Source organism: Sebastes umbrosus, chromosome 10 (assembly GCF_015220745.1).
Source record: "Sebastes umbrosus isolate fSebUmb1 chromosome 10, fSebUmb1.pri, whole genome shotgun sequence".
Taxonomy (NCBI): Eukaryota; Metazoa; Chordata; class Actinopteri; order Perciformes; family Sebastidae; genus Sebastes; species Sebastes umbrosus.
Genome location: NC_051278.1, coordinates 29,036,960 through 29,049,745, shown reverse-complemented (window position 1 = coordinate 29,049,745; position 12,786 = coordinate 29,036,960). Strand labels below are relative to the sequence as shown.

The following is a 12,786-nucleotide window of genomic DNA, read 5'->3' as shown; positions in this document are numbered from 1 at the left end:
AACATGTGAGGGTGCAGGTCATATCCACGCAGACCCTCCGGCTCGCTGCGGTTTATTTTGGTTGACAGATACGGAACGGATATGACTTCACGTTACTCAGACTACAACATAAAAGCGGTAACTTCCTTCTACCTCCACATAGACTCAAAGGAAGCAAATATATTGATTCTGGCATTAAAAAATTTCAAAATCTTAATAAGAAATATCGCGATACATAGGTGAATCGATTTTCTTTCCCACCCCTAGTATTTGCAGCCTACTGGGCTTTTGAACCATTCATTTCCTCATACCAACTAGCTTCAAATTAGCTTCACATTACACATCAAGGTAGCCAGCCAGAGAGTTATTTTTAGTGAAACGTGTTAAAAACACCAAGTGGTGTGTTGTTCATTACAACAAAGACCTTTATATAAAACAATGAACAGAGACGCCTGACAGAAAGACAGAGCTCAGAGTTCCTGGACAGGGCAGAGCGTTGTGGTCACAATGAGGAAATGCTTTAAAACTCTCTGCTGAACAATGGCTTTCCTTCCTGCCTGTCTGAAATGGAAAAACTGATAAAAGCAAAAAGCTCCGCTCAAACAGTCCCTGATTCCTGAAGACAATTCTCTTAACCCAAATTGGACAAAAATAGATGGCCATTGTGCTGACATCCACGTCAACACGTCATTATCTGTAGTAATCTTTGACGACACACGGAGTAAACTGATTTTTGGTGTTTGGCGTGTCCGGTGTTGTCTCATTGCATCACGCGCCTTCACGTTTCATATGTGATACTGCAGCCGTGCTTTTTTTGGGATGTGTGCATATTTGAACAGCGTATGAATTATTCAGCAGTGAGGAAGGATTCTCAGCTCAGCAGTGCAGCTTCATAATTTTAAGGATACATATCTGCCTAAGCTGACTTGCAATGAACTAAAATAAAGCATTTAATTCTGTGTCATATTCACTAATAAGTCATCAGGGGGACTGCTGCTCTTTCCTGTGCTGTGCACAGTATATCAACAGAAACCGACTACAGATTCTACAGAGGAATATATTGTACTGAGAGTTAAAGCTGCAGTAGGCAGTATATTTTTGGCATCATTGGGCAAAAATCTCATAATAACCTTTCAGCATATTGTAATTCAAGTGTTCTGAGAGAAAACTAGACCTCTGCTCCTCCTCATGGCTCTGTTTTCAGGCTTTAGAAAATCTAGCCCGTGATGGGAGACTTTGACCAATCACAGGTCATTTCATTGAGAGAGCATTCCTATTGGCTGTGCTCCGGTCACATGTGACCGGAACTTGGCGATTCTGATTCTGAAAACATTTGAGGAGAGAAATAGGCATTAACGTAACAGAATATTGATTCATATTTGCTCAGCGCTGCCTAGTTTGACTGTTTGGTCAGAGTTCGCGAGTGATTGACAGCCGGTTCTCATGGATGGCAGATGGACAGCAGACCTCAGATCAGCTCTTACTGCTTGTTTTCCTCCGGTCTGTGAAATCTTGCAGATACCGTTAGGAGCACCGGAGGACACCGGAGAATACCGGAGGACACCGGAGGACACAGAGGAGCATGACTTTTTTCAGGTTACCTGTTTGTTCTACTAGTGTCAGGATATAGCGACCGTTTTATAAAAATAACTTTTTTTCATCATATTTGCTCCAATCTCACCCTACTTCAGCTTTAAGCAAATATTAGTGGACGATCAAGACATTTTCTACCTGTTATCCAGCCGTGGTTTTGCATCTTCAAAGTTATTTTGTGATCCTACAGATATATATACTGTCTGTCTGTAATGATAAAATGATGTTTAATTCCAACATTTCCACAGACTGAGACACTCCACTGTGTTCTTCTTCTGTGCCTGCCTATGAAAATATTGGCTTTATTATATTTGCCACTTGTAAATCTTTTTTTTTTCCATTCCTGGCAGACGGGAGACATCTGTGAGATCACAGAGAGTACCTTACTCATGTTGGCCATTAGCCTGATGAAGACCCAGTAAGGTCGAAATGTTGCCTTTTTCAGTCTAATAAAACATTTTTGGGAGTAATAATCCAGTGTGTGAATCTACTTTTATCCTTAATCACACAGTAACATTACTGATGTACAAACTGGGGCTTTAGGAACTAAAGACTGTCCACATTCAACAAATCAATGCGTAAGAAATGACACAAGTAGAAACATACAGTATATAGCCTATATAAGGGAATGCACAACTTTGTTTCTTTACTACAAAGCAAATACCACGGCTACACTAGTCCACCACATCTGCAGAGAGAATCTGAGAAATGTGTCACAGTACAGGCCTCTTAACGTTGTTTTCATTTTCCAAATGAGTGCTGTTTCCTCCCTTCCCTCCCTCTTTACCAGCTCCTATATCTGATGGCCTGTGAGTAGCACCTCCCCCATCCTGTAACTCCCATTCCTCCACAGATCACCACCTCCTCCTCCACATGGGCTCATGTCTGAGACATGACACAATGCTGAAACAGCCCCATTTTCCCTCAACATTCGGAGCCATATCCTGATCCTGTTGCAGTTTGTTTTGGACAGCTGGGGGGGGGAGGGGGGGGGGGGGGGGGCAATGGTTAGACCATCATGACATATTGTCTTTTGTATGGAAGCATAGGTGGTGTTATGGTGGTGATTTTTGTTTTTCATGTAAATATGTATTTGTAAGGTTTAGCTGAAATTTCCAAGAAATTACCAAAAGCCTTTCATAGCTCATTACACCTTTTCCTGACGTACTGCATTGTGTGGGTGAGCAAACTGTGGATTGAGACAAAATAGAAAATAACAGCGAGCACGTCGGGTGCCAGGTAGTGGTGAGAACAGAAGTAACAAATCACCGGCACTCACAGATGAAGACTCTTTTTTTTGGTTTATTTTGGGCAAACAAACGAACGCGTATCAGCTATAAGCCTTCATCAGCGTGATCACTCAAGACATAATGCCAGTTTTAAATATTTTAGGTGAGGCACACACACCAGTCAGGAAAGAGACTACATGATTACATAATAGGAATCATCTGCGGATGCAGTGCCAGGACACATCCTCTCACAAAAACAGAGGTGTGGCCAAAACAGTCAGAAACAACCAGCAATACAATGAAAGAAATATATATATAAATATAAAATAAATCTATGCTTACAAACTGTAAAATATAACCTCATGAATGCTCAGTGTCTCGTGGGAAGAAAATACCTAGCACTAAAAAAAGAGCACAGAAAATAAATTCCAAAAATAGAGGGAATTAATCACATGTAAAGTATAATTAAGAGCTATGACCCCCATAAGGCAGTAAAAACTTTTTCCAAAGTGTACAGTAAAAATGCCATAGAAAAATAAATCATAGAAAAATAGGAAATATAGTAGAAAAAAATGTGTTAAGATATAAAGAAAGATATGTAGAAAAATAGATATGTAGAAAAATATATGCTAAGATATCATAGAAAAATGTCATCAAGAAATATACCAATATATCATAGAAAAATATCAGCGAAAAATAGCATGGGAAAATATATTGAAAAATATTATCAAAGAATGTACTGAGATATCATGGAAAAATATAAAAAAGAACCCAAACTGTGGATTGGCAGTGGAGAGATCATCTCGGTTCCATTTTATACTACAGTGGGCTATCACTCGGGGTGTAAGAAAGATTAATCACAAATGAATCACACATTTTTTTATCAGTTCAAAATGTAACTTAAAGGGAGATTTGTCAAGTATTTAATACTCTTATCAACATGGGAGTGGACAAATATGCTGCTTTATGTAAATGTATGTATATATGTATTATTAGAAATCAATTAACAACACAAAATAATAACAAATATTGTCCAGGAACCCTCACAGGTACTGCATTTAGCATAAAAAAAATATGCTCAAATCATAACATGGCAAAGTGAAGCACAACAGGCAACAACAGCTGTCAGTGTGTCAGTGTGCTGACTGGACTATGACTTGCACCAAACTGCATGTGATCATCATAAAGTGGGCATGTCTGTAAAGGGGAGACTCGTGGGTACCCATAGAACCATTTTCATTCACATATCTGGAGGTCAGAGGTCAAGGGAATCCCTTCGGAAATGGACATGCCAGTTTTTCCTCGCCAAAACTCAGTGTAAGTTTGGAGCGTTATTTAACCTCCTTCACAACAAGCTAGTATGACATGGTTGGTACCGATGGATTCATTAGGTTTTCTAGTTTAATATGATGCCAGTATCTTCATAGAGAATAGCATTAATCTGTAAAAATTGTTAATGTCAGTTTACGGTTAAACGGTTCATTATTAACATCCCTAATCTCAATGCGTCCTCAATGCGTCTTGAGTGTCTTCACACCTGTACTTAAGGCTGTCCACTTGTGATCGGATCACTGAGGACGCATGTTGATACCAGGTCTGAACAGGGCTTTGAAGTCAACAGTAAACACTTCAAATCCAATAAGTACAGAGCCACAAGACCGACCTGTCTGAATACTGTTCAGCTGCCACACACAGGATGTGTGAGTGAAAGTGGTATGAGCTGATCTGGGAGAAGTGAATGGAACAGGGTGTTAAATCACCCAACCCCCCCTCAACACCCACCACCAACACAAGCCCTGTGTGACACCCTCCCCTTCCCCCCCCCCACACAATTCACAGACATATGTCAACAACATGCAGAAGCCACTTCATTTACTGAACAGTGATGTAAATGAAGTACCTTTTGCTTTTCTATCCCACGCGTTCAGACTGAGAGCTACGACTCTTTTAGTTGCGGCTGAACTTGATTTGCAGCAGCAGAGTAATCTAGATATTTTCACCCTGACAGGAAGTCAGAGTTTGACTGATACAAAGTGGAACGTCATGACAAAAATTGCTCAATTAAAAAAAAAATGTTATTGTGAGCATTACATCGGTGCATCACTGTTATCTGATTCTGTTCCTATGAAACCAACAGCTCAAGCGACAGACTGCATGTATTGGTGCTAAGGATGCTAATTTTGAAAAAAATTCTTAACCGATAACTATAATAATGTGATAATTGTATTTCAGAGGAAATTTGAATTTCATTTGTGTGAATAATTGGTCAAACTTAATAATAAAGAATACATTTCCAAAGACCAATCTGACTTCAAAATGACAGTACACCACCTCTGAGTGTCAACTTCCTGTTTCCACAGACATTTCCCCTTCAGAATAATAACAGCAGACCACCTCAGAGTGTCACTCAGACAATATCAGGATATTCTGATGTGGAATTTCAAACTTAAAGCCCTCTAAAATGTCTATACGAGCTGTGTTGCATCTAAATTCAGATTAGTTTACTTGAATGATCACACTGGTATGATCATATGCATCAAAGGGTTAAATCAAACAGTTATGCTATTTTAGAGAAAATATGAAAATATCGAGATATATATGACATATCGAGGCATAGCCTAAAACTATCTTTACATTATTTATAAGCCAGCCCAGCCCTACCTTTGGACCACTGTTCAGAAAGGATGTCCAGAACTGTCTGAGTTCTCCTATAACCTCCTTCACATCCTGCTGTATTTTTCTCTCTGACATCTCCTTTTGTTCCTCTTGTAGTGAGTGTTCCTGTTTGGCCTGATGCTGACATCATCCTTGATTTTGAATTAAAGTATCCGGTCTGCACTGCAGTTACGACAGTGTTGTGTTTTTGGTGTGTGGATCTAGTTCTGATATGCCTGAGTCATTGAACCAGCACATGCAGTCAAACACTTGATTAGCCAAAGATTAGCTCATGTTAAGAATATGTTCTTTACGGTTTGGTAATCAGTTGAGTGGTGTTCCGATTGATGTTGATTTACCGTGTTTACTCCCTGTGGGATCAGAAAACCAAATCAATAATCTGAGAAGGACTAGTGACTAAAGGGAAAATGCTTTCTCAGCTAAGAGCCCCACCTTAAGGTCCAGACACACCAAGCCGACATCAAAGAACTAGCGGCAACGAAGGTCGATCTTTGAGTCGCATCACGTCGCCTTTGTCTTGGCCAGCAAGTTGCACTCGAACACACCGCAAAGACTACAGCCGACTGCCAATTACCACGTACGTTCTGCGCCCGCGTGAGAGGAAATAACTCTCCACACCAGCAGGCGGCGGTAGTCTGTATTCGTCATTCAAAAAGGGAAACAGGAAGACCGAGGACGGCGGATATACAAGCCGTTGTTATGATACGTGCATGAAACAAAGCGCCGTTTTACCGACCATTTTCACATCACTCTCACTCACCACTTAGCTTCATTCCAGATGTTTTATATCATGATCAGATGAGATGAAGATGAAACATGAGAAGAGCCTCCTGTGTTTGTCCTCTTGACTTTACTCGTTGGCTTGCTTTCCTCACGTCCCTTTCTCTTCTCGTGCACTGATTCATTTAAAGGTCCCATATTGGAAAAGGTGAGATTTTCATGTCTTTTATATTACGAAGCAGGTTTAAGTGCTGTATAAATACTGTTAAAGTATCAAAACGCTCAATCCACAGAGAAACACCCTCAGTCCGTATTCAGAAACTGAGCCTTTGGAACCAATTTGTCAGGATTTATGTCCATTTGTGATGTCACAAATATACAATATTTGGACCATTTCACAGTTTTAAACAGAAACATTAAATAAATGTGTCCCAATTTATTTCCCCCCGCAGTGTATGTGAATGACATCAGCTGACAGGAAGTAAACATGAACCCAGACTGTTGCCTTAACGCAATTCCATTGCAGTTCCATTGAAATGCGCTAAAACGGAGTGTTACAGTAAATACAGGTATATTCAGGCAGACTATATGAAGAACGTAACAGGTTTTTGAACATAACAGCATGTAAACACGTTCTAGTAGGAATATAAAATACAAGTATGAACCTGAAAATAAGCACAATATGGGACCTTTAAGCTGAACAGCCAATCAGAGTGATTTCAAAATGCTTGCAAAATGTCACTGGACATTGTGGACAGTTGTCTAACAAGGCAAAAGTGAGCATGGCTCACATACCCCTGCTCACTGCTTGACCCCTACTTAAGTAGGGCCAAAGGTTTTGCCCTTTAGGAACTAATGGAATAAGTCTATTGAGCACAATTAGCTCACCTTCCTCAAGTCCAGGGTGCCCAAAATTTTCAAAAATTTTGGGCACCCTGGACTTCTAACCCTCAAAAGGCAAAACTAGACCACACTGTCAACCATCATACCAAATTTGAAGTTCCTAAGTTAAATAGTTTCCAAGTTCTGCCCCGGAAACGAAAGTGTGACACGCGAACGGAAGGACGGACGGAAGGACGGAAGGACGGAAGGACGGACGGAAGGAAGGACGGACGGAAGGACGGAAGGACGGAATGACGGACGGACACGCGGAGCGCTATATACCCCCGACTACGTTATCGCGGGGGTATAAAAAGCAGATGTTGCAATTTGACTCTACCTTCACTGCAGTTAGTAGAAAGACAGGGACATGACTCAGCAGTCACATGTTACTCTGATCTGATCATAACATATATATATATATATGGTTATATCTTTTTGCATGAGTCATATACGTGATCAAACTTTCCCTTACTATTCTGTCAGCGTCATCATTCAACAACATAAAAGGAAGGTGTGGAAGTTGTATTACTATGGCAACAAGCACTGAGCAACTGTCCTTGGCATCACATACAAACAACTCCATTGTACATGATATTGAAATGTATAGCCTGCAACATTTTATCAGCTGAAATCATGAGCATCATTTCTATCAAGAGACCACTGCAGAAAATGTTGAGTTTAAGTGTCCCTCGACAATGAGACCCGTCCTTTGCTTTTACAGAATGCACGAGCACAGAGAAGGAGGACAAACAGAAGAGTTAAAGCCCACCTACACACACCTACAGGCGTCTCCATCACATCTCCATCACTCCGCAGTCTGTTCCAACACATGTCATTATGTCATAAAACTACTAGGCTGCTATAGCGGTTAGCACTCGAGGTCCACTTTACTACCATTTTTTCTACTATGTGAATTAATGTGCCGTTTAGTGGGCAGGTGAAGTAAGGGGATTGTGGGAGAGGAAACAATGAAGGAAGTAGATCCAGGGCACTGATCTGGTTGGTGGCCTAAAACAGTGTCCAGTGCTTTGAACCAACTTGTGGAACCTCGCCCTTGGCAAGAGAGCACATGGAGGTCTTTCCCAACATGTCAGACTATTTCTTTAAAAGTATCGGCTGCCCTGATCTACACTGATGCAGGAGTAAAATTGTGGTTACTGTGTTTGCTGTAGTCGTGCCTCGTCTGCCTGCAACCCCTGAAAGTACCGCAACTTTGATCTACTATCACCTACACCGACTACAGAAATCTTTTTCAGTGGACCAAAAAAAAACACCTTATTTATTTGACCCGTGTCATGCTCCTCTGACATGGCCCCACAGAGGGTTAAGCCAGCATAGCAATTTGAACAAATCATGAACACAAGGACTCCTTTATCCTCCAAAGTGCTGCTGTGAAAGTACAAGACAAACACAAATTAAGATGCTGACTGGCTGCCCAAGTAAATAATAGACTCAGCCATACTGGCCTTAGAGATGTAAAGCCTGATGTGGTCAGTCAAGCTCAGTGTCTACCCCCCTCACCCCCCTCCCATAGCATGCGACACGTGGGTATTGTCATTTATCATGATTGTGCAACATCCTGCTGCAAGTTAATGCAGTTTGGTTTCACTGCAGGGGAGATGGGCTAGGCTACAGTGGGGGATCAGCAGAGTGATGCTGCATTCAAGCACCGTGAGAATAATCCCAATCACTCAAAGAAAACGCATTTTAAGAAGGTGCAAAGTCACTGAGCATCACACAATTATCTTCAGAATATAAACTACTTCTTCTATCACACACACACATGGCACCTGTGCAGTGTGATGATCTCTTATTTTACACCATGTACAGTATAAAGCTCTGTCTTCACAATTAAGTGATCATAAAATCCAGTTAACAATATCAATATCTCAGGTATGAACCAACCATTCTTTAGCTCAAGTAGAGGTCAAGTTACACAATGTCTGGTATTAAGCTCTCTTCCCTGCAGGACACCATCAGGGTGCAGTTACATCAAGCTACATAATACTTAGTAATATTGAGAGGAAATAACTTCAAACCAAACTCCATTTATTTTTTTGCGAAATGTAAAGCTTGTTCTCTAAAGCTCTAACTAACGGTATGATGTCAAATGACTAAACTACTGAAATTATAAGCACATGTACAATTTATTATTGTACTTATTATAATTATTTATATTACTTATTGTAATTATTGAGTCTCCGCCGAATTGTACGGTACGGTATATGCAAAGGATATTACACACTATGGCAAGCCGTTTTAACATTTAATAGCTAAGCTATCTGGAAATAACATTAGAGATAACCAGAATTCTTATTCCAGATATCTATAACGTCATTGTGATTAGTCAAAACGACAGTTAGAGATATCTATAATTCAGTTCTGACGATCCTAAATAACAGTTTCAGATATCTCAAACCTCATTATGACTAGTCAGAGTTGTTGTCATGATGTTGCTCATCAAGGCATATCCCATTGGATATCAGCCCAACAAAGCATCTGAACAGCGTCAGCAGAAGCTTTTGCTAACTCGGATAGTTCGGTAAAGTTGGAAAAGATATTCACAGATTCAAACTTCCCGGATCAATAACTCATAAGTTGTTAAAACACCAACGAGGGCTCTTTCTAACCGTAGTGAGGTAGACAACAAGCTACAACCTCATTTTAATCACAACGAGTCGTCCTCCAAGCCTCTATGTACAGCTGGCTGTGAGACAAGCGGTCAGGGACCGCTGTGGATCAGATAGTTAGAAAATGACATGAAATAGAAAGAGCTCATCATCGAGGAACCTGTGGCCAATGAGAGCTTTGATCACTAGAGAGTTGTGGTAGAAATGTACAGAATATTGTAGATTGATTGTCTCCAGACACACTTTATATAAACCCATGCAGCTGCAGTGCAGCACCACAGTATCGGTGCCTTCAAATGCGGTCGTGTTTACGAGTTGGGCCCATATGAACGCCCCCCTCATGTTGTATTCATGACCTCGGAAGTGGAAAGTTTCTGAAATTTATTATTTTTAAGTTATTTTTTCGGTGCATAATAAGTTAATATGTTGTCATTTAAGCCGTATATTTTTTTTCTTCCTACTTTTATAATATGTCTGAGGGAAATGTTGGTATTTCCAATGGCCTCATCTTTCTCCTCTGTCATTATGTCTTTGCATTTACTGCATTATGTTACCCACTTGCTAAATTGTTAGCCTCTGCGGCTTCTAGACGCCGACAGTAACGTTAATATTGCCGTTGCTTAGCAGCGGCGTTCTCACGACTTAAAGGTCCCATATTATAAAAAAGTTAGATTTTCATGTTTTTTTTTTATTATAAAGCAGGCTTAAGTCCTATATCAATACTGTGAAAGTATCAAAACGCTCAGTCCACAGGGAAATAAACACAGCCCGTATTCAGAAACGGTGCCTTTGAAACAAGCTGTCAGGATTTCTGTCTATTTGTGATGTCACAAATATACAATATTTAGACCCTTTACACAGATTTAAACGTAAACATTCTTAATGTGTCCCAGTTTATTCCTGGTTGCAGTGTATGTGAACATCACCAGCTGACAGGAAGTACACATGGACCCAAGCTGTTGCCTAACAACGCAATTCTGTTGGCTTTCATCGCAATTCCATCGAAATGCGCTAAAACGGAGCGTTTCAGACAGAGGGTAAATACAGGCATATTCAGGCCGACAGTATGAGGAAAATAAAGTTGTTTTTTTTTAACATTACAGCATGTAAACATGTTCTAGTAGAAACACAAAATACAATATGATCCTGAAAATGAGCATGATATGGGACCTTTACCCACTTGAACGCCGAGCATATTGTGTACACGACTTCCCAAGTTGTAAACACGACCTCCCAAGTTTCATTTGAAAGCACCATCATGTTTCAATAGCTTCTGTCTCCTGTCCCCCCTTCTGACGTAATTACAGATATCTGCAGCGTCATTTCACATATAGTCAAAACTCTAATCCTACATATCTGTTATTACAGTTTGACTATCTCTAACTCCAATTAGAGTTATATCTACAACGTCATTCTGACTAGTCAGAATTTATTTTAGATATCTAAAACTGAGAGATATCTTCAATTGAGGGGAAGTGAAGATATCTGAAACTGGAATCTGACTAGTCATAATTCAGTTGCAGATATCCTGTCTATTTATTAAATGTTAAAATGCTATATATATACTGATGAGGTATTACTATATTCCTGTTTGTGCTATCAGACGAGCGAGTAACAAAATAATGAGAGCCATCCAACGTTGCTCGTCATTACAGTACAGTATGTACCTATATGACAGAAGAAACTTATCTTCCATCTGTTATATCGAGCAGATAAAAACACCCGACTTCATAAAACCATGTCTCGGTGAATCCCAGAGCACACACCCCGGTCTGGGTCTGGGTCTGGGTCTGGGTCTGGGGCGGTGCTGGACGCTGCGTTACCTGAGAGGAGGACATGGTGCTGTAAGGACATGGTGGTGGTGCAGACTTCTTTTGCTGCATTGAGTCACAACTCCGGTGGGACGGGGGTCACGTGACCAAACTCTGCTGCACCGTTATGGAGGACCGAGCTGAGCTCTGCATCTGTCCTCTCTCGGTCTCAACTATGAACGCCCCTGAGACACCCTGAGCTCAGTCAGGAAAACCACACACACAGCAGCCAGAGTAATAAACGTATTAATAATATCGACATGTTGTTAGGGTGCAGCAGCTCTGTGCGGGCTGAGAGTAGGCGAGGTCCTGGAGGAGGCTGCGGCTGCGGCTGTCCTTGGGAGGCAGAGCTCCATAGCTCGGACACATTCTAGAATTCACACCGTAAATTCAACAACATTCTTTACCAAACCTCAGAAATCTCACCGGGGCAGCAGCATGTGAACGCGTCGCAACACACACACACTGCATACGTGCGCGCGCAACGACTAGCTATAAGAGATGGTTAAAACCCCACTACCATAAAGCAGTTAGTCAGCTCGTTTACCTGTTATGATCTTCTCCGCCGCCGTCTCTTTCTCCGTCATCATTTCCCGCAGTTTCACCTCTCCTCGAGCCTTCTCACCGATGCAGCTACACCAGGCAATCTTCCTGCTTTACTGGGAACACCGGGACGAAAGAGAAAAAAACAAAAACTTCTACTAAAAAGAGCGTCCACGCTGTTAACTCGATGTCCCCTTCAGTTCAGTTTCACTTGGCCTCGCCGCTTCCTGCTCCTCTAGGGGGGAAAGGGCGTTAAAACGCACATGGAGGAGAAGATTTGGGGGTCTGGAGGTTTTTTGAAGTAGGTGGGGGTGGAGGTGGAGGGGGGTTGGTGAGGATGTTGGTGGACCCCAGACTGCTGCTGCTGCTGCTCTGCTCTGTCCGCCCCTCCCACCACATTCACGGCTCGTCCTGGCCAGGAATCCTGCCGGTGCCCAGTCTGCTGCAGCAGCTCTGCTCCAGACAGCCGGTAGGGATGCTGTGTGCACCTCCTCCAGCCATCATCATCATCACTGAGTCCACATCTCAATGTTTGAAGGACAAACTTTATTTGGAAAATGTATGTAAAGATACAATCACATCAGAGTCCAAATATTTTCTTTCTGTCCTGATTAACATCATTCACATTTATTGTGTTTCTTATGAATAGTGTAAAATTTGACCAAAGCCAGGGTCTGTTTTAAAGCCACACCCACACCTCTATGTTAATTAACATTAATGAAC

At 41.3% G+C, this 12,786-nt stretch overlaps 1 protein-coding gene across 5 annotated transcripts in view; it reads right to left on the bottom strand.

Moving 5' to 3' along the window:
* The window catches only part of hspa12a (heat shock protein 12A), a 55,910-nt gene extending 43,496 nt beyond the window's left edge, over positions 1-12,414 (bottom strand). For 2 of the 5 annotated variants that reach the window (XM_037783369.1, XM_037783368.1), the window contains exon 1: positions 12,068-12,410. In XM_037783369.1, the coding sequence (XP_037639297.1) occupies positions 12,068-12,110 (43 nt within the window). In that variant the 5' untranslated portion in view covers positions 12,111-12,410. Of the gene's footprint in view, positions 1-12,067 lie in introns of all 5 variants that reach the window. The other 3 variants (XM_037783366.1, XM_037783365.1, XM_037783367.1) reach the window with 3 other exon arrangements.
* Between the last annotated feature and the right edge of the window lie 372 nt (positions 12,415-12,786).